Genomic DNA, 26508 nt, shown 5'->3' on the forward strand with positions numbered 1-26508 from the left:
TATAAGAATATTATCTGATTAGATCTAATCAGCATAATTTATGTATTTAAAAACTCCAAAATAAGATAGTTTAAACTGAGTAAATTTTGAAATTTGTAATGTCGAAATACATGATTATTTTAATTTATACTTCTAATTAGTACAGACTTTTTTAAAAAAATTGCGGGATTGTTTAGTTTAAAACCATGTATAACATGCCTTACATGCCTTACATGGTTTACGTGGTTTTAAATGTTTCCAGGGGAATTGGAGTGGTATGAATCCTTAGGTTGGGTAGAATGAGGAAGGACATGCTGTTGTAAATACCGTTTAATCCTGGGCAGTATCATTTTGGGAGTCTGCATTTGTTGTAGCTAATTTGCTTGAAAATTGAAGTTGTAAGTATGAGATTGTTCTCCGAAATAGCCAGTGAATCAGTATATAAAGTGAGCAATGATGTAGACTTTGAAATTTTTTTTTGTCTTTCTATTATTTTATCAGAGTTGATTCTACACAAAAGACTATGAGTAATAGTCCTAAAAGTTTTGTTTCATTGATGGATCACCTCCTCCCGTATAATATGAATAAATTATGTTTCATTGGTTTTCTTTCTCAGTTTTTTTTTAACCAGATGAGAGTTTACTTGGGTTTTTTAATGCCTCTTCACATCATATTTTAGTAGCTATTTAGCTTTATGTAGTCGGAGAGACTGGCCGTTCAGTGACAGCAAGGAGCGTAGTGGACAGGCTTGAGTGACTGTTCAGAGCAAAGAAGGAAACAGAATCATTCGGTCAAAATCACTGCTGAAATTCTATAGTCGTATTTGTTGCCGTTTCAGTTCTTTCTGACTAGCTGAAGAACGACGTGGAATCTCTTACTGTATGTGTTTAAAGGTGCTCAAGGAAAGGGTTTTGTGGTAAACTACAAATGCCTCCATGAGTTACTGACCGCTCTGCTAAACCCAAGTGCTGTCTGCCGTTACATAGTTTTAAAATCTTTTTCACTCGTTCTTGACAAAAATTATTGTGCATTTGTAGGAAATATATAAGTTAAAATATATTGGTGAAAGCAATGAAAAGTTTTAAGGCAGATAGCCTTATTTTGTCTGATAGTCTAGAATCCTGCAGTACTGTTTGCATTTGGTCTTTATGCTCAGAAGTTTCAGGTGTAAGACAGTTTGGTAGGCTTGGATGCTCAGAACTTCCCACTGGCTTGAAATGAACAGCTAGTTTGTTTTTGCACGTTAGTGATGAAGTCAGCAGAGAGAGCTGCTTGTGGCGTGCTGTCTCCCAGCTCCGTGTCAGACTGCTTACCTTCCGGGTATGCACAAGCGTTCATTTCTTGTTCCCAAGCCCTCAGAGTAATTTGGTATTGTAATGAGGGCCAATTACAAAGTCATCGTAGGTGTCTGTGTTTACTGTGGCTGATTTCCCCAAGAGAAACGATAGATAGATAACTGCCATTGAGTGGAAAGGGTTTACAGCGTGATGACACTCCCATGACAGACTCCCCTCTGGGTCCTGTTACACGGCTAAAAGGGATGAGCTTTGGGCTTCACTGTCAGCCTGCACAGAGCTGTTGTCCTAAGAGCCCTTCAAGTGTAAACTTTCTGATTATTTGGCTTGATCTGAAGGTACATGTGTTTTTGTTCACAGTCTCTTTCAAAGTGCCACCATACTGGAATGATAGTCTGTTAAAATTTTTCTTTTTGCTTCAATTATGAAAATTAAAGTTGAGCCTGGAATGCCAATTCTTTTAAAAATTTTGATGTAGATTGCCTTGTTCTTTAAAAAATTCAAACAAAGCAGCTGAGATGGCTACTCTTCCAGAGTGTCAGGGTTCAGTTTCCAACACCACATGGCAGCTCACAACTGTCTGTAACTCCAGTTCCAGGAGATCTGATACCCTCTGTGGACACCAGGTATGCACATACAGACATGCAGGCAAAATTTTTTTTTAAAGAAAAGTATCTGGGTATTGTGGTGCACACTGGTGATCCCAGTCTTCTGGGGGCTCATGCAGGATTGCAGATTTAAGGGTAGCTGGCTACATAAGACGAGCCTGCTTTCCCCTCACCCTGAAAAGAAAAGAAATACAGTCACCCATACGGTAACACACATAGGTGGATAGATGAGGCCAAGCTAGCCCAGCATGATACATCCTCCCCTGTCCTCTAACCTCTCGAGGAAACCTCTGCAAAGTTCTGTGTGTATTTTTCCAGAATGTTTAAAAAACATTATTTGCTAGAGTATATATGCATATTTATTCTTCAAGCAGGGACACTTGGCACAGACTTAGTCATACGTGTACACATTTGGTGATTGGTTTTCTCACTATAACATCACCAGAGAATCTAACAAATAGCACAGTCACTTCAAAGGGTGTATCATTTGGTTTGTTTTGAAACAAGGTCTCATTATGTAGCTTTGACTAGCCTGGAACTCCATCTATAGACCAGGCTATCCTCATACTCAGAGATTCACCTGCCTCTGCCTCCTGAGTGCTGATATTAAAGGCGTGTACCACTGTACCTTGCCTTAAAAGGGTGTATCTTCTTTAAAATGACTTAACATGTCTGCTTGACTGCTGTTGGTCATAGAAATTGGATTTAGATGCAGGTTTTTTGTTTTGTTTTGCTTTTAAACTGTGCCATGTATCTAATTTTTATCATAGTGTACATTGATGATAAAAGTCAGAATTTTTTAATTTTGGCAAATTTCCCATTATTCAAAGCTTCTAGTACTCAAGGCTTAAATTTTTGTTGATTTTTTTTTTGTAACTTGACTATTAGTTTCATACATTTTATTTATTCGTTCACTTATTTAACTTATTATTTTAATTGGGAATGTTGCTATGAAGGTCAGTAGGCCTTAAATTTTCTATCCTCCTGCCTCAGGCTCCCACATGCTTGGATTATAGTCACCCGCCACCACGCTGGGCTACGTTTATGCATCTTAGATTTTGTAATACATTGTTGTAATGTATGTGTATGTGATGAGCCTGCCTGAACACTGCATGTGTGGAGGCCAGAAGAGGCCTCCTGTGCCCCAGAACTGCAGTTAAGGTGGTTGTGAGCTGCCATATGGGTGCTGTGAACCAAATCCAGGTCTTTTGCACGAGCAGTAAGTGCTCTTAACACTGAGCTATATCTCTTGTCCCTGCTTTTAGTCAGTTAAAATTGGTATATGACATATTCATACTTGGAGTGAGTTATCAAAATTTTAATTTTTAATTAATACTATGTATTTTTTACTTCCAGAAACATAATAGCAAAGGCATTAATAGATAACATCAAAGAAATAGGAATTACCGTGGACACTATGTTGAATGTTCATACAGGGACTGGAGATTGTAACTCAGTGGTAAAGTGGTTACCCTGAGTGTGTGAGGCCCTGGACTCAGTGTCCAGCACCACACACACAAGGACGTTCTTTCAAAGAAACATTACACCTTGGTAGAAATATAAAAAGTACACATCAAAACAAGATTTTGTTTCTCACCTTTAAAATAGGTAAAGATCTGGGGAGATGGCTCAGCTGTGCAATGCTTCCCTTGCAAGCATGAAGACAGTCTAAACGCCCAGTATGAAGGGAACCAGTTCAGTTCCGGCATACTAACTCAGTGTGCACATGCGCAACAGTGAAATGAGATCTTCCTGATAGCAGTTTGTTTTTAATCTTAATATTGGGTCATTTTGTAGAGATGTAACTTTCTATACATGTGTATAGAAGAAATGTTGAGTGCCGGGCGGTGGTGGCGCACGTCTTTAATTCCAGCAATCGGGAGGCAGAGGCAGGTGGATCTCTGTAAGTTCGAGACCAGCCTGATCTACAAGATCAGTTCCAGGACAGGTTCCAAAGCTACAGAGAAACCTGTCCTGAAAAACAAAAACAAAAACAAAACAAAAAAATGAGAGACACGAAAATGTTAATAGTATATGTGTTGAATAATATAATTTGGAATTTTGGGAGTACTCTTGTATTTTATTTCCTTTTCCTTCTCTCTTTTTTGTTTCCTTACTTCTAATATTGTTACATGGCCTACATTTGAAAAGAGACAAGAGAATCAATAGAAATTTTCTCCCTATGCCTATCATCTAATTCCATTCTAAAACCATCAGGAAATATCACTTCTTTGTTCATCTTCCAGGAATACTTTATGCTAATAGCATGGCTACATCAAACAATATAAGCATGTTTTTCTTGTTGATTTTGTATTGGGTGTTCTCTCTGATTCTGAGTGAAGTACTGTAATCTCTTTAAATGGTTTTGGATATAGCCTCTAATTCCAGCTACTAGGGTGAAGCAGGAAGATCACTTGAGCCCAAGAGTTCAAAGTCAATATGGGCAGCGTAGTGAGATTCCTGTGTCTTGGCAGGAAGATACAGTTGTGATTAGAAGTATAGAAGTATTTGTTTTCTCTATAGGTTATTAGCTTTTGGTTCTGTGATAATCTTACTTTATTCCTTCTATTCCAAAGCTGGCTCACATTTCAGTTATGTCTGTCTGTTTTCAGGGAAAGTCCTGCTATTTTTACCATGGTGTCCATAAAATTAGTAACCAACAGACATTGCAGTCTCTTCAGGGGATGTACAAAGCCTGGGACATAGAAGAGCTTGTCGGCCTCGGGAGGAAACTGAAGGCATGTCCCTACTACACAGCTCGGGAGTTGGTAGATGATGCTGACATAGTATTTTGTCCCTACAACTACCTCTTGGACGCACAAATAAGGGAAAGCGTGAGTACCTATGAAAATTAGAAGTTTCCGCTACTTAGAGATAAAGGTGATGAATGTGGAAGCTTTTAGATGTTTTATGTCTTTTTCCCTCTGTGTCGAGTTTATGTAAACAGAGTACTGAACACGTGTTCTATGGTGAATTAAAAGGTGACTTTTTAACCCAGTTATTTTAATTTCCAAAGTAATAAGCAGTTAAGGCTCGAACTGTAATGTGTTCCTCAAGCTTGAGTGAGTCACCTGGCTGTGACAGGCTGTCTGTGCTTTGTGATGTTTAGTGGTAACCCCGGTTCTGTCTCTGAGAATGCCAATACAATCCCTAAAGTTGTCACTGTCAGAGATGACTCTGACATTGCCAAAATGTCCTCATTTCCCCTGTGGAGCCAAATTGTCCCCATTGAAAACCATTATATAACCCTTGTTCTCTCCATTCACGAAGTTAAGACTTACCTAAAAATATTTCTCTGTGGGGAGTGGGTGATATTATTGTGTTGAAGAAGCTGTGTGAAGAGAATATGTATTGTAAAAGTTGTGCTTTGTGAATTTTTTGGTAGTGGACTTTAAATTTTATTTATTTGCCTGGTTCTTATAGAGGTTATAATCACTATTGCCTAAGTCAAAGAGTAAACGATTTGGTATAGCCAGTTACTGCTTTCTTTAGCTGTGACTATGCAGTTCATATTAGCTTTCTGTTTCTTTCTAGGTTTGTTGTTGTTGTTGAGGCAGGGTTTCATGTAGCTCAGATTAGCCTTGAACTTGTTACTTAGCTGAGGATGACCTTGAGTTTCTGGTCCTACAGCCTCAATTGCCCAATTGCAGGTTCATGCCACTGTAGCCAGCTTCTGTGGTGCTAGGAATCAAACCCACTGCGTCATGCATGCTAGGCAAGTGCTCTGCCAATTGAGCCATACATAGCTCCAGCTCTAGCTTTTTAAGTTAAGAATTAATAGGCATTTAAATTTTATATATTTTATTTAATTTTTTTAATATGTGTATGCGTGTTGGCCATAATGTATACCTATGTAACATATGTGTGAGGTGACCACAGAAGCTAAAAGAAGGTGTTGGATCCCCCATAAACTGAAGTTACAGAGAGTTCTGAGCCCTCTTGTGGGTGTTGGAATTGAACCCAAGTCCTCTGGAAGAGCGTCAAGTGCCTTTAACCACAGAGCCTCCTCTCCGGCCTCAGTAAGGCGTTTTATTTACTGCCATACCATTATTCTCTACTGCTGTACCTTTCATTGGGTAGCTCTTAGTTAGGCATCAGATATAACAGTGTTAGTGAGGACAGCCTTCTTAATGTTACTTTCATTCTGTCAGTCCCTGACTTGAAAATATATTTCTTCCTTTGCTGTGGGATAGAGTTCATGTCCCATTTTCAAGATGCTCAGTAGTCTGGCATAGAACTGCCGTTTCAGCCTTTCCTAAAACTCCCAAGTGGATCCCTTGAGCACGCCTTAGAACCGCTCAGGGATTCCTGTGTTTGTTTTGATTACACCCACTGAAATGCTCTGCCTCTCTCCTGTCCTCCTCGAAATCCCTCTCTGTAACCTCAGTCTGTGTCTGGCCTCATAATTCTCTTCAGTCACTCCCAGACCTGTGTATGTTATTACTTTCTCAAAATCATTTATTGGAGGTTACTTTAATAAAATTTCCTTGTTTTATTGCTTAGGATTTTCTATTCCAAGTTATACAAACCTAACTTGAAAAGAGCTTAAGAAGAAAGTGTTGGCTTTTTCTTCATTATGATGGCTTCGTTCTTAGGAAGTCCTTTTCTTGTGGGACCAAGGACAACCACAGGCAGTTAGCTAACCTGGAGGAAAGGGTGTGAGCTTGCATGCATCCCCCCAGTCTCTCTGTTCAGCTCAGCTTGGATGGCATGTCCATTCCTGAATCTGAGCCAATTTCTGACCATAGAGGATTGGAATACTTTACCTGATGAGCCTGGTTCTGAGCTGTGCTTTACCCTGAGAAACATGATGTCACTTGATCTGCAGATTAGTAGACTTACCAGCATCAGCCGGAGAAGAGCAGTCTTCAAAATAAAGGGTCTTGGGTCAGACATGTACTGTGCCACTTCATGTTAGCTTTGGGAATCATTGAATCTGCCTTCTTGTTTCCCTTTACAAGGTTTTCTCTTCAGGGATAGGGATGCAGCTCATCTGTTAAAGAGCTTGCATGGCAAGCATGAAGCCCTGTGCTTAGTCACAGCATTACACACAAAACACATCAGTGTTTGGTCATCAGTGTTAAAATTGTACTGAATGCTTCTTTATTGTATAATTGTATACCATCTGTGTAGCCAGTGGTACCTTCGTCTATGCTCAGCTGATAGGCACATGTTCATTGAGAGGCTGGTTACCAAGTGTTCTTAGAATGAAAATGTGAGCTCTATGGTATAGAACTGGTATCTGGTAGATGTTAGTGTTTCTGAAGTTGTTTTAAGGCTTGAATATTAGTTTTTTAATGTAAATTGCACAAGCAGTATTGGCCTATATTGTGAATTTTTAAACAAAATCTTTTGCCTACTGCTGTTCAGTTCATTTTGTCAAATGTTTTAATAGAAAATTATTTTATCTTACAGATGGATATAAAGCTGAAAGAGCAAGTTGTCATTTTAGATGAAGCTCATAACATTGAAGAATGTGCTCGGGAGTCAGCAAGCTACAGTGTAACAGAGGTTCAGCTTAGGTTTGCTCGGGATGAACTGGATAGTTTGGTCAACAATAATATAAGGAAGAGAAACCACGAGCCCCTACGAGATGTGTGTTATAACCTCATTAAGTAAGAATTTTTGTCTCTCTGTGTATTTGCATTGTCTTTTTGTATTAAAGATATACTTGATGTCGGGTTATCTTAAAGTTAGTAAACTTAGGGACTGAAGAGAGTGCTTGCTGTTCTTGCAGATACTTGATTTCAGTTCCCAGCACCCACAGCTCACAGTTATCATTCCAACTCCACCTGTAATCCAACTCCAGGGGATCTAATGCCCTCTTCTGATTTCCTTGGGGACCTGCACACATGTGGCATACATTCACACAGATACATACACATACAAAGTATAAAATTAAGTTAGTAAACTGACTAACCAGGATATCTGGGAAATGGGTTGTTTTTTATCAGTTTAGCTCTTTTTAAAAGCTGGTCATATTTTCTGTCTTATTCAAAAGACTAATGAAAGTAATTGACTTCTAAAAGCTAATAATTTCAAGAACCCATTTTTAATTCACTAAAATAATTAAATAACAGAAATTAAGATTTTTAAATTCTGGGTCATAATCTTTCATTTTAGATTTATTTTATTTATGTGTATGAGTGTTTTGGTTGCATGTATTATTTAAGTGTACCGCATGAGTACCTACGTAGGTCAGAAGAGGGCATTGGATCCTAGGGATTAGAGTTAACAGACAGTTGTGAACCATCATGTGGGTTCTGGGAATGAAACCTGGGCAAGAATAGGGTCCTAATTAGGGTTTACGTTTCTGTGATGAAGCATGACCAAAAAGCAAGTTGGAGAGAAAAAGGTTTGTGCAGCTTACACTTCCATATTATAGTCATTACTGAAGGAAGCCAGGACAGGAACTCAGACAGCAGGAACTAGGAGGCAGGCTCTGATGCAGAGCTCTCGGGGGAGGGGCTTGCTTACTGGCTCCCTCCCCATGGCTTACTCAGACTGCATCCTTATAGAACCCAGGGCCACCAGCCCAAGGATGGCATCACCCACAATCACTTAGAAAGTGCTCTACAGGCTTGCCTACATCCTGATTTTTTGGAGGCGTTTTTTCATTGGGGTTCCCTGCTCTCAAGTGACTCTAGCTTGTGTCAAGTTGACATAAAACTGGCTGACATAAACAGCAAGTGCTCTTAGCTGGTGTGTCAACTCTCCAGTGTCTTAGAGCTTTATTTATTACATTATTCAAGTGTGATTCTAGTTTGGTGGGCTTTAATTAATGGAGAGGTTTTAGTACTTAAAAAAATAGATTTAGTACAAATTTTACTAAAATTTATTTTAGATAATTTCTCCTTCATACTTTATTCTAGAATCATGTTATCTTAAAAGTTTTCTGACTACATCTCATCGCATGCATTCCGGCATTTTCTGTTTTCTTCATTTTGTACATTGAAAAGTTTAAATGTATAGTCACGTGGTTTGGACATAATCTATACATATTTAGTAAAAACTACCTTTCATCCCATCCCTTGTTTATTTAGTCCTAGTTCTCCTAAACAAGGTTCTTCAGGGTATTTGTGTATGTGTGTGTGTGTGTGTGTGTGTGTGTGTGTGTCTATGAATGAGTCAATATAAATAAATTCTCTTGCTTCTCATTTTTTCCCAGATGATGGCATACTATACCTGGTATTTATTGTATTTGACTTTTCATTTGATGGTCTATTTTGTTCTACCTTGGGATGTGAAAAAGTGATAGCCCAGAGTAGTTTTCACTTACCATCTCTCTCAATATGAAAGAAGTCAAACATCTTTAAGTCAACCTATAGGTTCCTTTTGTATTAACTACTTATTGAAATTTTTCTTGATCTTTGCTGTGATTCTCTTACTGGTGTATAGAAGCTCGTTGTTTAATAGGGAATCAGCCTTCTGTGTATAGTAAGAGTTGCAAATCCCCTTCCTTTCTCTTTGTGCTACCCGCTTATGTCTTCCTTTGTGATGTGTGTATGTGTACGGATATGTATTAAATATATTACTTGTTTGTCTCTCTGTGTGTGGTATGTGTATTGGGGGTACATGGGGAGGTCAGAGGATAACTCTGTAGAGTTGGTTCTGTCTTTCCACCTCTCCATGGGTTCCAGGGATAGAACTCGGACCATCCTTATTTCATCATCAGGTGACAAGCCACTTTATCAGTCTTGCTTGTCTTCTTCGTAGTAGCTTCTCAGGTAGAATTTTGTCGTTTTTATTTCACAGCATAATTTGTAGTCCACAGTTGATTGTCTTTTTTATTTTGCGTTCTTCACCCTGGTGCCGCTGTTCTTGTCAAGGCACCAGTGATCTGCCACCAAGTTCAATGGCTGTTTTTCTGTTATCTTGACATCTCAACAAGGTTGGATGTTTTTGATGACCAGCCTTTTGAAAAGCATTTTTAAAATCTTTATATTATTATTATTATTATTATTATTATTATTATTATTATTATTATTATTATTGTGTGTATATTTGATGTATATGTATGCATGTCATGGTAGTGTATATGGGGAAGTCAGAGGACAATTTTTGGGAGTTAGTTTTCTCATTTTATTGTGGGTTTTGCAGGTCAAACTCAAGTCATTAGGCTTTCATAGCCAATGCTTCATTCATTCATTCATTCATTCATTTGTTCATGCTTTCATTCATTTGTTTCTCATTTTTAATTAAAAATGTAAGTTGTGTGTGCATTTGTGTGTGTGTACTTAAGGCAGGACACACAACTAGGCTCACAGGGTAATCTGTAGGAGTCAGTTCTCTCCACCATGTGAGCTTGAGCTTCAGGGATTGGACTCAGATCACCAGCTTCGGTAGCAAACACCTTTACCCATTGAGCATCTTGTCATCCCTGAAAAGCATTTTTGCCTTAGCTTCTGTGAGGTCTCTGGTTTTCTTCTTATAGTCCATTCTTCCTCGGTGTTGTTTGATGTCTACTTGTTGGAATGCCTGAGGACCTGGTCCTGGGGCCTGATTTCTTTCCTAGCTCTGTATTCTGCTCAGTAATGTAACCTAGTGATACAGCCTAGAACAGGGCTTCTTAAAGACTTTGAACTCAGAACCCCTTTCTGTCCAATAAATCACGAAGAAATATTTAAAAACTGTTCTTTGATATTCATATAATTTTATTACTTTGTAAAGACAAAAGCAAATTTGTGTACTAATAAGGTGAATGTTTTTACATTAAAAATTAAATGTTAGCTAAATATTTGATACCGTAAGAAACAGAACATCTTCAGTTTTTAAAAATTACTACATTTTATGTGTGTGTGTGTAGATCAGAGAACAATTTTTAGGAGTCTGTTCTCTCCTTCTACCATGTAGGTTCTGGGACTTGAACTGAGGTCATTGGGTTTGGTCGCAACTAAGCCATCTATCTTCAACATTTTTCAGAGTTGATTTATAGTTGATTTTATAATCATCTATGAGGAACACAGTTTCACATGTATATGTAGCACTGGATATCCAGTTCCTCAGTTCCTTCTAGTTCCTCAAATGGCAGAAATGTATTTAACAGCATTTCAGAAGCTGGAAATTGTGTCCTACTCCCAAGCCAAAATTCATTGCAGAATTTGTCATGAAACTCAAGGTACTAACTCAAACGGGACTTTTCAAAATCAAGCATTTAACACAATATGATCCAAATACTTACATGTTAAAAAATAAAAGTAGAAAAATACTAAAAATGTTTGTTTTCCTTAATTAAACTATTATGTTTCTGAAATCTTTTAAAAGTACAGGGGCCGGAGAGATGGTTCAGTGGTTAAGAGCACTGACTGCTCTTCTAGAGGACCCAGGTTCAATTCCCAGCACCTACATGGCAGCTTCCGGTTCCAGGGAATCTGACACCCTCACACAGAGTATATACTGGCAAAACACCAGTGCACATTAAATAAATAAATCTTTCTTTTAAAAAAAAAGTGCAGTAAAATCACTACAATCTTTAACATATAGTGCTCTTGACTCTGAGATGTTTCACAGTAATACTGATAGGTTTGCCTTTTCATGTTACTTGGTCTTTTTCCTTTGCAGCTCTTAATATTCTTTCTTTATTCTGTATGTTTAGTGTTTTGAGTGTTATGTGGTGAGACTTTTTTTTTTTTTGGTCCCATCTATTTGGTGTTTTGTGAGCTTCTCATATTTTCATAGGCATGTTCTTCTTTAAGTTGGGAAAGTTTAATTATATGATTTTCTTGGATATATTTTCTATGCCTTTGACTGGACTTCTCCTTCAATTTCTGTTATTCTTAGGTTTGGTCTTTTCATGGTGCCCCAAATTTCCTGGATATTTTGCGTTAAGAATTTGTTGTATTAACATTTTTTGACTGATGAATCTATTTCCTCTATCATAGCTTTAATGCCTGAAATTCTATCTTACACCTCTTATATTCTGTTGTTTACACTTGCTTTTGTAGCTCCTAATCCTTTTCCCAGATTTTCCTTTTCCAGATTTCCCTCAATTTGTGTTTTCTTTATTGCCTTTATTTCAGTTTCTAAGTCCTGAACCATTTCTTTAACCCGTTTGCTTGCTTTTTCTTGGTTTTTCTTTAAGGGATTTATTGATTTCTTCCAAATTTTTGTTTGTCTTTTCCTCCACTACTACTACTACTACTACTACTACTACTTCTTCTTCTTCTTCTTCTTCTTCTTCTTCTTCTTCTTCTTCTTCTTCTTCTTCTTCTTTTCCTTCTCCTCCTCCTCCTCCTCCTCCTTCTTCTCCTTCTCCTCCTTCTTTCTTCTTCTTCCTCCTTTTTTTTTCAAGAGAAAAATGTGTACCCGAGGCTGGCCTTGAACTCATGATCTTCCTGCCTCTGCCTCCTTCAGCAAATCCTACTGGCATGAGCCACCACAACCGGCTTCCTCCACTTCTTTAAGGGAAATTTTCATTTCCTCTTTAAGGGCCTCAATCATTTTCATAAAGTTAAAGGTTGTTTTCTTCTGTATATTTAGGTCTTGCTGTTGTAGAACCATTGGTTCTGGTGGTACTGTATTGCTCTTTATGTTGTTTAGTGTATTCTTACCCTGTTGTCACCCATTTCTTCCTCCAATCGGAACAAGTGGAGCCTGTATTTCAGGGTGGTCCCTTTTTCTCCTGTTGGTGTAGTTGGGGACTGTGGCTCCGTTGAAGCTCCTTAAGATATAAGCAAGGCAGAACCTTTGGTGATCATCCCTCCAGGTGCCTACGGGCCCAAGACTCAGCCGCTCCTCCAAAACCCAATTTTTTTTAAAAAAAGATTTTTATTTATTTATTATGTACACAACATTCTGCCTCCATGTGTGTCTGCAGGGCGCCAGATCTCATTACAGATGGTTGTGAGCCACCATGTGGTTGCTGGGAATTGAACTCAGGTCCTCTGGAAGAACAGCCAATGCTCTTAACCACTGAGCCATCTCTCCAGCCCAAAACTCAAATTTCTTGTCCTTGCTCTAAATGATCTGATTCTAGTTTATCCCTGTAACGTTGTTTGTACCATTACCTCTTATTGCCCATTGTGATGACCAAACCGATTTTCTTTGAGGCCCTCAGAGGAGCAAAATTTGTTAGCTTTGCACCAACTATCCCTTCTGCTTTGAAGCATGTTTCTTCTTTTTATTATCCCCCTGGGGACTGGCCATGTTTCTGCTTTCAATTGTTAGAAAATCCTTTCTGGGAGTGTATCAGAGACATTCAGATTAAAGTAGCTACCAACTGGTAATTAGCTTTATTTTTGTGTATATCACTACTCCCTCCTGTGGTATTGGGAATTGATCCTAAGGCCTCTTGGGTGCTAAGCAAGCACTCTACCTTTGAGTTCTATCTTCTGTCCTGGTATTTCCTTTTTTATATATTTGTTTCTGTGTCTGTTTCTGACTTCCTTTAGTAGACTTTAATTTCCATGAGAATAAAGATTTTCTTTACTTTGTATACTGCCTTAACTTCTACTTGTATCTTTGGTATAAAAATGGCATTCAAGCAGATATTAAGTGAGTGTACATATCAATAAATATATTTATACATTTCAGGTATTTCTTTTGTTGTTCCTATACAGCATAAATATTTGTCTTGCATTTATTTTTATGTGGTTTGATATGAACACCTCATGCCTGGGTGTTGGATGTAAGTATAGCAGTGTGACTCTGCAAAGTTGCACCCTTACTTCTTCCTAATAAAATTGCCTATGCTTATGTAAGTGCTTATTTTACAGTGTGAGATGTGCATTCCTTGCATATTTCCTAACAGCTTCAAAGAATGTATACAAACCCATAGATGACAAAAATAATTTTGCAGTCCTGCCATCTAGAGATGACACTGGCTGACAAACTGTTTGTGTGTTTTATTCCAGTTGGTTAGAAACAAATTCTGAGCATCTTGTGGAAAGGGACTATGAGTCGTCTTGTAAAATATGGAATGGAAATGAAATGCTCTTAAATTTGTACAAAATGGGCATCACCAGTGCCACCTTTCCCGTTTTGCAGGTAAGGTCCTCCCCGTGGCATTCATTTAGTCAACAGTATGTCATGTAGTCAACGGTATGTCATGTAGTCAACGGTATGTCATGTAGTCAACGGTATGTCATTTAGGAGTGATTGAAAACAAAACAAAACTGTAACATATCCAGGAAAACGGTCAGGATTTCAAACTAGCAGCTTAAAAGTTGTCTAAAAATTTTCTTATCTAAATCTGATAATCATTTGGTGATAACATAAATAAATTATTATTTAGTTTGAAAAAATAAGACTTTAAAGGAGTTATTCTTAGTCACAGCTAAAAGAAACCAGTATTTTTAGGTTGTAAATGGGTTTTTTTTTTTTTTTTATTTTTCGAGACAGGGTTTCCCTGTGGCTTTGGAGCCTGTCCTGGAACTAGCTCTTGTAGACCAGGGTGGCCTCGAACTCACAGAGATCCACCTGCCTCTGCCTCCCGAGTGCTGGGATTAAAGGTGTGCACCACCACCGCCCGGCTGGTTGTGAATGTTTTGTATCAATTATAATACTTAAAATTTCAGAAACTAAAATGCTCATATTTTTGTACAGCAACAGATTGGAAGTTCGTGGAGAGGTGGTTAAACCTTTCGGGACCTCATTAGGAGTATCGCTTTTGCACATTCTTCAGGATAAAGGTTCTATACTTTTATCATCACCTCACGACTCTTGTCTCCCTTTAGCAGGAGGGATAACAATATTTTGTTCTTTTTCTTCTTGTTCCTATTTAATTATCTAAATTAACAGACTTTATTTTTTAAGAGCAGTTTTAAATATAAAGAAAATTTGAATGGAAAGTTCAGAATTCTCATTTTATTCTCATCCTCACCACCTCCCCCAACAAAGACACACCAGTCTTGCCCATTGAGAATAGAGTCGTGGAATATACTTGCTACAATTGATGAATCAACATTAATGTGTTGTTACTACCCAAAGTCCACAAATGTCCTGGCAAGTCACTCTCCATGTTTTATAGTTCAACTAGTATAGCGATATTTCATTTGTATTTTAATAAATAAGCTTGCCTGAAGATGAGAGAGTAAAACAGCCCCACAGGTTAGCCTTACAAACCAGGAAGTGTGACATACTATTAATTCGAGAAGCCACACTGGTTTGCCATAGAAACCAGGAGTTAGTGGTACACACCTTTAATCCCAGCCCTAGAGAGGAATATAAGATGGGAGGAGACAGCTCTCAGACACAGTCTCATTCTAAAAATTCAGGAGGCAGAGGTAAGAGCCAGCAGTTGGCTGTTTTGTTTTTCTGACCTTCAGGTTGAACCCCAGTATCTGTCTCTGGGTTTTTATTAATTGTGCCCCAAACTAGGTTTTGCCTAGTCATCCCCCATTATGGCATCATATAGAACATATTCTCCGTCCTAAAACCATCCTCTGTATCCCACCTCTTCATACCTCTGCTGTACATTTAACACTCACCATTTGACAAAACCTAGGCAAGCACTAATCTCTGATTCCGTAGTCTTGTCTTTTCTAAAAGGCCATGCAATTGGAATCATACTGTATGTGGTCTTTCTTGTAGCAACATGTGGTTAAGTTCCTCCCACGTAGAGTGTGTGTGATGCACAGACCCAGGCCTGGGCTTCCTCTCTAACTTTTCACGCCTGATGCCTTCCTTCTTTTCATCACGAAAACATTCCACTGCCTGTGTATACCACAATTTGTTTATCTGTTCACAGGCGAGGAACATTGGTGGTTCCCAATTTGGGGCAATCACGAATTGTTATAAACGTAGATCCTTGTGTTTTTCTGTGGATATGGCTTTTTCTCTCAAGAAATGCTTGGAAGAATAATGTTTGAGTTCTATGGTAAGAGTACTTTTAACTTCAAAAATATCCGTTTGTGTTTCCATGGATTCCTGTTGCTTCATCTTTTCATCTGCATTTGAAGTTTCAGGACAAGCCACTAAGCTTGGCTTCTCTTTGGTCTTTTAATTTACAATTCCTGACGATAGGATATTTAGTTTCTTTTTATCTATTCACTTGGCATCTGTCTAAGTTCTTTGGTCTCAGGGTTTCCTTTGCTGTGATAAAACACCATGACCAAAGCTTGAGTAGAAAGGATTTATTTGGCTTACATATCCTGATTACACAGTTCATTGAAGGAAGCGGAGGCAGGAACCTGAAGGCAGAGCTGAAGCAGAGACTATGGAGAAATGCTGCTTCTCGTGGCTTATTCAGTCCGCTTTCTTACACCTTGTGGGACCACCTCCCCCGAGGTGGTCCTGGTAGGGATCTGGGCCCATCTGCGTCAGTCCCTAGTCTGAAATGTACCTCAGACTTGCTGACCAGCAGCCCGATGCAGGCATCTTCTCAGTTAAGATTCCTCCTTCCAGATATGTCTAGCTTGTGTCAAGTCGACAAAAAACAACCAGCACATTTGCTTCTCCTTGGTTATCTCTCTTTCTTTGCTGGAGATAGTTGGCTGTATCCATAAGGGTTATTTCTAGGATATCTGTTGTGCCCCAGTGTCTGCTTCTTCCTTTGCAAATATGACATTGTCTGTACTGTTGTAACTTTGTATTAAGGTGGGTAGTGTCAGCTCTCTGTCCTTCTCCAATATTGTGTGGGCTGTTCTAGAATTCTTGCCTGTCCATATAACTTTAGAATTAGTTTACCACTATCCACAAGCTCACTGGGGTTTTGTTTCTGATTGCATTGAGTCTATAAATCAGTTTGAGCAGAAACTGATATCTTAACAGTATTCTATTTTCTTGGTGTAGGTAAGGTCTGTGTTTAATGGACTAAACCCAGGAGAGGGATGTGGAAAGGTTTCTTTTTGTTGTTTTTGGAATAAGAGTTTGCCTGTGTGTGTGTGTGTGTGTGTGTGTGTGTGTGCATCATGTGCATGCCTGGTGCCTTGGGGGTGAGAAGAAGGCATCGTACCCCTCTGGACCCGAAGTTACAGACAACTGTGAGCTGCCATATGAGTGCTGGGAACTGAACCTGGGTCCTCTAGAGGAGCAGCCAGTGTTAACTACTGATCCATCCTTCCAGCCGTGGCTCTTTTATTTTTAAATAAGACTAAATAATATTGTATATTTTGTTTTTCTCTTGTGGAGACAAGGTCTTACTTAAGCAACATGATCTGGCCTTGAGCTTGCTCGATGCCCAGTGACGACTGAGCTCTCGCTTCCTGCCCTTACCTCCCAGTGGTATGAGTACTAGCATGCGCTGCCACATCCAGTTTGTGTGTGTTTTATTTTATATTTCCTTCATTCCATTATTCATATCCATATTCTTACTTTTTCTGCTGGGAAGATTTGTAGACTGAGGGATTCTTTCTTGGGGCAAGAGTGAAATAGCTGATAGCCACCTGTGCTTACTCTTCAAGGCATCTGTTCTTGGACTTTTATTTTCTTATTTTACTGTTTCCTTAAATTATTTAAATTTTGCTTATCAGGCCTGAGGTGTGTCTCAGTAGAGTCCCTGCCTAGTTTTTTTGTTTGTTTGCTTTTGTTTTTCAAGACAGGGTTTCCCTGTAGAACAGCTCTGGCTGTCCTGGAACAAGACCAGGCTGGCCTCGAACTCACAGAGATCTGCCTGCTTTTGTGAAGACCTGACTTTGCAAACTCTGTTTTAGAGAAGGGGCTTCATCTTAAGCCATATAATGATCAGGGGCCTGATCTCGGCTCCAGAAATGTGCTGTGATAGCAGAATTTGAATGGATAACCTGAAAATAGCCAATTAAGGAGCTAGAGAGCAGGGCCATAAAATTTAACAAAGTCCAGATATTCCTAAGAGGCATCCTATCCTTGAAGATACCTTGTCAGTTATTAATGGCTCTTTGTTAGGTTTTTAGCGCCCAAAAACTGACCTATGGTTTCAGAAACTACCTTACCCTATGCCCTCCTTACCCAATCACAAGATGACAGGACATGAATTCCCCTGATTACAGCGTTTCCCCTTTAAAAGTTCTCTCCTCCCCAGGCTCCCTGCCACCCTTTCCTCACCCACCTCACTGGGGTGCTGGTAAGTGGTGTTCCAGACTTGGGTTTGTAAAACAAAGACCCTCATGTAATTTGCATTGGAAATTACATGATTGGTAATTTGGACATTACACTTCTACCTCCCAAATGCTGGGGCTAAAGGGGTGCAGCACCACGCCTGGCCCTTCCTGGTATTCTTGAATACCTGGATTCATTCACCAAAACAACAAGAACAAAAATAGATATTAATAAAATTTGTTTATCATGTGATAGTCTCATATATAATTTTTGCGTATATAATTCAGGCATTCAGGGAAACATAAACTCTATTAAAAGTTAATTGGATTTTTTTTAAATTTAGCTTATTGCTTTTGAAAGGTACTAAATAGCACACCAGCTGAAGCAGTTATCTTCCTAAATGTCTTTCCTGAAGCATCCTATCATTAAAGTGCCTTTGACTCAGAGGAGTGTTTGCTAACATGGAAATCCAAACTCCATTGCTGGTTGTAGGTTGTAGGTCAGTTACTGAATGAATGTCTGGTAGGCACGAAGCCCGAGAGTTTCTTCCTAGCCACCGTGTTAGGTAAAGAGGCAAAGTAGAAATGCAAAATGACCTGCATTTTTGCAGTCATGTATACCTGCTTCATTTTGGCTTGTATTTATACTTTGCAAAGGATTTTCCTTCTGCTGCCCTTTCTACCCCTTCACGAATAACATGGTAATTTCTTCCAGAGACATTTTTCAACTGTTCTTCAAAAAGAAGAAAAAGTGACATCGGTCCATGGTAAAGAAGAAGCCGTACAAATACCTATTATTAGTGCTTCAACTCAGATAATGCTCAAAGGGCTCTTCATGGTGCTGGACTACCTCTTGAGAGAAAATAGCAGGTACGGGGGGGGGGGGGTACTTGTTGTGCTGGCTTTGTTGTCGTCGTTCTGTTTTCATTTTAGCCTATGGGTCAGCAGGATGGCACAGCCTGTGAAGAGCCACGGAGAGGGGGCAGGTGAGAACCGGCTCTCCGAGGCCGTCTCTCCTCTGACCTCCACGTTGTAGTAGGCGAACACACTCATTATGTATGCGTGCACGTGCACACATAGTAATAAATAAAATTTCGAAAGATCAACCTGATGAATGCCATTTTTAACTTAGTAGGAGAATCTTCAGTGTTACAGTTGTCTAAATGTATAGATTGTTCTTAATTGACACAGACTCAGAGTAATTGAAATGAGTCTCTTTTTCACTAATGAAAATAAATATTAAAATCAGTAAATAAGTGGATTTAATGAACTTTTATTTGACTTTTGGTCCTCCAGCCCTAAGTTTAACAATCTTCATTTTAAGTGTAATTTGGGTCTTGTCTGTCAGTATTTGAAAGTTCTTGTATGTTTTGTTTTTATTTGAGGCAGCGGTTCATATATTCCAGGCTTCCCTCAAACTGTCTGTGCAGCAGAGGATGACCTTGAACTCCCTTTTTTGTTCTTCATTTGTTTTTGTTTTTGTTTGTCGAGACAGGTTTCTCTGTGTACCTCTGTCCTGGAACTTGCTTTGTAGACCAGACTGGCTTCAAACTCACAGAGATTTCCTCCCTAGTGCTGGGGTCACACCCGTGAAACTGCTACCGTCTTAACCAGTGCATAGGCACCCTGCAGGGTGCAGTCAGCACCACCATTCATTTCCAGGAACTTTTGTCATTCCAAACAAGGATTTTACGCTTGGTTGCTCTCCTCCTTACTGTTCCTAGTAATTTCTCCTTTCAGTTTGTTCTTTCTAGTTACTTCAGACACAAGCAGGCATATAATATTTGCCTCTTTAGGTCTGACTCATTTCTTTTAGTATCATTTTTTCAGAGCTTGTCTGTGTAGAATATATAATCAAATTTCATTCCTTTTTATGGCTGAATAATATTCCACTGCACAAATATGCCACTTTTTTGTTAATCTTGTTTTTTATTGTTTGGCATTTGTGTGTTTCTGCCCCGCCTACTATTTATTATGCTGCTGTGAACATTGATGTACAGATAACTGAGTCTGCTTTCATTTCATTCCTCTGGGGGGATGTATTTTACCTGGCTGTGGACCTAAAGATCCTGCGATAGTCCGGTTTAACTTCGTGACGTGAGGAATGTCTTGGTGTTTTGCACAGCAGCGGTACCATTTGGCCGTCCATTTAGCACTGTCTGAGGTTCTGACTTCTCCATATCCTTGCTCATGCATTCTTTGTACTCTGGGCATTTTTTAAAAAAGTAATAGTCATCCTAATGAATATCAAGTAATTCTTCCTCACAGTTTTGATGGGCATTTCCTAGTGACTAATGATCTTATGACTTTGTGTACCTGTTGGGCAGTTGTATGTCTTCTTTGTAGAAAAATCTACTTAAAGTCTATTGTCCATTTTTTTGTTGACTTGTTTCTTTTAATTGTTGATTTGTATGTTATTCATGCGATTGGGATATTAATTATCTGTAAGATACAATAATGCTTTGCAGTTCGTTTTTACTGTGTTGTGAGTTGTCTTTTTATATCTTGGTTGTGTCTTCTTTTAATATAAGGGAAGTTTTATTTTGTTCTGATTTGGTTTTCAGGGTTTGTTTTTGGTCTCTCTGTCTATCTGAGGCTTTCCTAACTCTTGCCATTGTCCTGCCTTAGTCCTGAACCCTGGAGTTGTATATGTGAACCACTCAGTTGAGTAGAAGTCTTTTAGTTATGAAGTCTGGTTTACTCACCTCTCTCTTATTAAATGTACCTTAGAGTTTTATAGTTTGGGGATTTGAGCATTTTTATAAAATTCTCTTTACAATTACTGAGTCCTGCCTTGGACTTAGAGATCTGACCTCTCCAGAGGTGAGATTAGGGGTGAAATGTGAGCATCACTGAGAATGACAGTTTAACCCCAGAGGCCCTTCATGCATTCTTAGTGATGTTGGGATGGGACCATATGTGCTCTGAACCAGTAACCTCATGAAAAGAAGCTCAAGATGGAGATCCAGATTTTAACTTGAAAATTTTATAATTCAGGTTAGTCAGGTGTCTCAGCAGGTTAAGGTGCTTGCTGTCAGGACTGATGCCCCAAGCTTGATCTCTGAAGCCCACGGTAGAACTGACTGGCTCTTGCAAGGTGCCGTCTGACGTCTGTCTGTATGATGTGTCCTGGCATTCACATACCCTGGAGCAGGCATGTTCCCACACATACACAAATGGAAAAGGAGCTTAGGTTTTATCATTTTACTTGCTAACACTTTTTAAACTGTCCCTAAAATTACCCATTTTCTCACACAATAAAAAACAACTTGTCCTTGACTTTCTTTCATCATAATTTCTGTTTTCTACGTAGAAACTGTAACAGTTAAGTAGTAAGTCAAGTTAGAAGGCGTGAAGTTGAGTTCTGATTCTGCCACGGTTTATCTCATGTTTAAAATGAAATGGGAAAGTGGCTAATGAGGTGAGCTAATTAGATAATTTTAATATTTCTTGTAAGAATTTGTTGAATCCTGTGAGTTCATGACTTAATTTACATCAGAATTCCCGAGTTTAACTAGTGAGGGTGACTGCGGTCTCTGTGTGGGATGGCGTGTCAGGATGTTGAGTTTTGCCAGTATCAGGTTTGATGTTACATAACATGATCATTGTTTTATAATGTTGTGTCATCCAGTTAGCATTGTCTTTCATTTAGATTTGCAGATGATTATAAAATTGCTATTCAGCAAACTTACTCCTGGACAAATCAGATTGCTGTTTTTGATAAAAATGGGGTCTTGGCTCTACCAAAAAATAAGAAACATTCACGACAGAAAATTGGAGTTAATGTGCTAAACTTTTGGTGCTTAAATCCAGCTGTGGTAAGCTCACTCTGCCCTAAGTGCAAACTCATCTTGACCAGAACCAACAATTAAATGACTGTTGGGCTTTTTCAAAAGATGACCTCATTTGTTCTGTGTTTCCTTGTAGGCCTTTTCAGATATTAATAACAAAGTACGAACCATTGTTCTAACATCAGGAACACTGTCACCTCTAAAATCATTTTCATCTGAGCTTGGTGTTACATTTAACATCCAGCTGGAGGCTAACCATGTCATCAGTAACTCACAGGTGAGCTGCTTTGCTTTATTTTGTTGAAGCTCTCAGTCTTTTTACCTGAGTGTAATTCCATATAAGTAACTTAAAGGATGCCATAAATTCTAGTAAGCAAACTCTGATAGGAAATAACATTTTAGTTTTGGGATAAAAGGTAATCTTGTCAACTGCTTACCAGCGTACCAAGTACCAGCGTACCGAGTACCAGCGTACCGAGTACCAGCGTACCAAGTACCAGCGTACCGAGTACCAGCGTACCGAGTACCAGCGTACCGAGTACCAGCGTACCGAGTACCAGCGTACCAGCGTACCGAGTACCAGTGTACCAGCGTACCGAGTACCAGCGTACCGAGTACCAGCGTACCGAGTACCAGCGTACCAGCGTACCGAGTACCGATGCTGTCCTGGCAGCTGTGACTCTTTGGACTCAATGACTACTAAAAATTTCTCGGTATACCTTCATTAGTTTATTTGTGCTGGGCTCATGCAGATACCTTCATGGGCCAGAAGAAGCATCCCTAGAACTTGAGGTGCAAGCATTTGTGAAGCAGGTGACGTGGGTTATGAGAACTAAGGCCTTCTGTAAGAGCAGTCCACGTTCTTACTCAGTGAGCCATCTCTCCATCACCTTTTCCTTTTGTTCTGTGCTGTATGGGCTTGCTATATAGTCAAGGGTGACTTTGAACTCCTGATCTTATTGCTACTACCTCTCAAGTGCTGAACCTGTAGGTATGAGTCAGCACTTCTGGTTCTGTTTCTTTTTATGAAGTAATTTGAAGTAGTTAGCTACTATCTTAACATCATCTATGTACCTAACATGGTTCTAATTCTTTGTAAAACTCTATCTACTATAGGTTTACTTGTGGGGGCACTTTTAGCGTTTGAAAACTACTGACTGTGGTTGGGGATGATAATTCTACATGTCTGTGTAATTAAGAATTTGCTTCCCAAAATGCCAGCGTGAGCCTGTTGAGAAGCATCGCTTTTAGCAGTAGTGCAGTGGGAGTACAGGCTTCACATTTCCTGCTGCCCGTTTAGAAGCAGAAGTGAATGCAGGTCAGCAAATTCAGTGTAATTTTTTTCGTAAGATTGCTATTCTATAATTAATTATGTTTACACTCTAATGTACAAAGTCCATTTAACCTGGAGTTTCACTGAATCATAATAATGCATATGGCATAGCTAAACAGTGTTTCCATATTGTCTGTCAGCTTGAAAATTACCTTTCAATCTCAATTATGATTTAAAATATCCATGTGGAATAAAAATTACCAATTTACCGTTTTTAAGTGCACAGCTTAATATTACATATATCCGTTTGTTGGCACAGTCAATCTCAAGAACTTTTTCATTTCTCCTTCTTCACCAGCCCCTAACATTCTCCTTTCTGTTTCTGTGGTTTTTACTGCTCTATGTGGATACTCTTGTAAGTGCAATTCCAAGCTTCCTGTCTTTCTGTGATTGGTTTTTTTTTTTTTTTTCTGTACTTAGCATAATAGCTTGAAGAGTTGTCAGTACTGTAGCTGAAGTCCTCATACTGGGGCAGCATGTATCAAATGTATCAAATTTCTTCCTGTGCTGCAGGAAGCATCATTGTATAGCTATCTGTCTATTGATTTTCTTCACTTTTTCTTTAGAAAAAAATATAAATTCCAAGGCTAGAGAGATATATCAACACTTAAAAGTACTTCTTGCTCTTGCAGAGGACCCAGGTTTAGTTCCCAGCACTGCTCTGGGTGGTTCACAGGTACTTGTAACTCCATCTCCAGGGGGATCTGATTCCCTGGCCTCCTTGGCACTGCACACAAACACACATGAAATGAAAAATAGTAAATGTTTCTTAAAATTTAAGAAAAGTTGAAATAATAGTATTATTTTATATCTTTTCACTATATTCATTAATTGCTAACATTTAGTTATATATTAGCTTGTCCTTCCTTTCTTTCTTTATGAGAGAGTAGGAATATGGATGCTGTCTCTGTTGGAGTGGAGAGACTATTTCCTCAGGCAAAATAAACCCACCCGAATGTGAGGGTGCAGTGTCTTCAGCATTGGTAGGGTCCTCTCACGTACCGCTAACCCAAGTTAGAGGAGCTTACTCTTTTCCAGCCAGCTCTCTCACATTAACTGCCGACAGCCTTCCAGACCGGCCATGCATTTGTTTTGTTTCATGTGCCAATCTAATGAGGACTTGGGTTTGATTTTGACAACAAGCTCTGTGGTTGAGAGGGAAAAGATTCTCCTCCAGTCACTCTTAGAAACTTTCCAATTGTTTATGCACATCTGAAACCAGTTAATTTAATTTTATCACCAAGCTCATTTTTCTCCTTTGTCACTTTATCCAGAGATGTTTGAAGCAACCAGCCAGCATTGCTTTCTTTATTTTTCTACAAATTGTCAAAAGTCTTATGTGTAGAGTCAATAAATTCCTTGTTCCTCATAGGAGGTAAGTCAGGAGTATCAGCCATGTGTACCTCATTAAGGTCTTTAGATAGTCCTTACTATCTTACTATAGATGGATGTTGGTGCTTTCCATGCAACCAGCTGAGCCTGTGGTAACTGTAGGCTTCAGTGAGTTGGTTAGCCAGCTTCAGATACTACCAACCCACTAGAGAAATTCATCCTAAAATCCTGTTTCTCTAAAACTACTCCTGGTCCTACAATCTGTATTAATTGCTACAAATGACTATTTTTAAAGGGGGAGTGCAGATTGGCTCACAGGTGTGGTCCAGGTAGTCTGTCAATAGTTGTCTCACACCGAGAGGCTGCGAATCTGGCAGTTCACACATCCACGACTGGACGTCTCAGTAGTCCCAGTCTGGAGCCGAAGGCCTCGCGGTTCCTGGAGAGCTGCTGTTTAGGTCTACACTAGAACCCTGGAGAATGTGACTAATATCAGTGAAGGAATGCCGCAGCAACAGGATAGATGAACTTGCCAGCAAGACTGAAGGCGACAGACAAACCATGTCTTTTTAATCTGGGCTGCCACCAGACGTTGTCATTCACAATAAGGATGGGTCTTCCTGCTTCAAATAATCTGACCAAGCAAGTCCTTCACAGGAGTGCCCAGCAGCTTGTGTTTAGTTAGTTCCCGATCCAGCCAAGAGATAACCAAGATTAACCATACATATACTTTTTTTTTTTTAAGTTTATGTGTGTGAGTGTTTGCCTGGATGTGTAAGTATACCATGTGCCTGCAGAGGACGGAAGAGTGTGTGGGACCCCCTGGAACTGGAGTTGCTGATAGTCGTATCTTTGCAGTTACTGTGAGGATTACAATGGTATTCAAGAGTTATGATTTTAGATAGGTACCAACCTAATTGTATTCAATTAATCAAAGGTATTAAAGGCTTCCAGGTTCAAAATAAATTTCTGTTAAGTTTGTTTGTCATCTTTTCCTGTAAATCACTGTGAACTAAATATTATTTTCCTGCTTTATTTAGGCATAACGCTAATACTAAAACATTCCTTTCTAGGTTTGGGTTGGTACTGTTGGCTCAGGCCCTAAGGGCCGGAATCTCTGTGCTACTTTCCAGCATACCGAAACATTTGAGTTCCAGGATGAAGTGGGAATGCTTTTGTTATCTGTGTGCCAGACTGTGAGCCAAGGAATTTTGTGCTTTTTGCCATCTTACAAGGTAAGGAATTGTTTACTATTTGTTGGCATTTATTTATTTATTTATTTGTTTATTTGATTCTAAAAGAGATGTGGGATTACCACAATAAATTTCTAGAGTGAGAAACAAGGTAATTACGATTCTTCCAGTATCATGTTATTTTATTTGTGACGATTGTTGCACTTGTGTCCCTGGTGCCCAAGGAGGCCAGGAGAGGGCACCAGTTTTCAGACCTCTCTACAGTTGGCACAGAGATGTAATCCATAATTTGTAGACCCCTTTTCTAATATTAGAACTGACTACACAGAGTAATGTATTCCTTTCCAGCTTGAATACAAGATATCACAGGTGGGGCTGACTTAAGCAGAAGAGAGAAGTTTATTTTCTTCTTCTTGGGGCCCTTGAAACCGAGATTAGATATTGGGTGTTACAGTTTTCTTCAGAAATGTCTGTCCTAGATCTGTGGTGGCCCCCTTTTTGCTGAGTTCTTACAAAGAGCTTATTTTGTGCTTTAGTATACCTAGTATTTCTAAATTTTCAAATTTCTTCTTTTTATCAGAATATTAGCTAAATTGAGTAGGAACCTCCCTGTTGAGCTCAGTGTAAGTTACTGAGTGTCTAAAGACACAATCACATTCTGAGGTAGTGGGATTCAGGCTTCACTGTAGAAACTTACAGTAACAGTCTAACCCAGAGCTGGGAAAACAACTGAGGTTGCGGGTCCTAAATGTTGTATATTATACTTACGGTGGGAATTTCTTGGGTGTGTTTTGTCAAAACACATTAAGCTTAACATGAATGCATCTTCTAGTTGTAAATTATATTTTAAGAAAATTTTTTCAAATAGTAAAATGTCAGCCCAAATGTGACAAAAATTTGCATTGTAAGCTTCATTACAGTGTTTTTCTGGAAGGGATTTAAGATCTTCTTGCCTAGAAACCTGACGTATCTTTTTATTGCATGGCACTGTCATGTGCCGTACTAAAATTGGCTAACCCAACAA

At 39.1% G+C, this 26508-nt stretch overlaps 1 protein-coding gene across 1 annotated transcript in view; it reads left to right on the forward strand.

Annotated features, from left to right (window-relative positions):
- The window catches only part of Brip1 (BRCA1 interacting helicase 1), a 121785-nt gene that overhangs the window by 34039 nt on the left and 61238 nt on the right, over positions 1 to 26508 (forward strand). Inside the window, exons 7-13 of the mRNA XM_042054873.1 lie at positions 4495 to 4716; positions 7298 to 7497; positions 13735 to 13867; positions 18551 to 18705; positions 21488 to 21653; positions 21763 to 21903; positions 25365 to 25526. Of these exons, the coding sequence (XP_041910807.1) occupies positions 4495 to 4716; positions 7298 to 7497; positions 13735 to 13867; positions 18551 to 18705; positions 21488 to 21653; positions 21763 to 21903; positions 25365 to 25526 (1179 nt within the window). The remainder of the gene's footprint in view (positions 1 to 4494; positions 4717 to 7297; positions 7498 to 13734; positions 13868 to 18550; positions 18706 to 21487; positions 21654 to 21762; positions 21904 to 25364; positions 25527 to 26508) is intronic.

Source organism: Arvicola amphibius, chromosome 4 (assembly GCF_903992535.2).
Source record: "Arvicola amphibius chromosome 4, mArvAmp1.2, whole genome shotgun sequence".
Taxonomy (NCBI): domain Eukaryota; kingdom Metazoa; phylum Chordata; class Mammalia; order Rodentia; family Cricetidae; genus Arvicola; species Arvicola amphibius.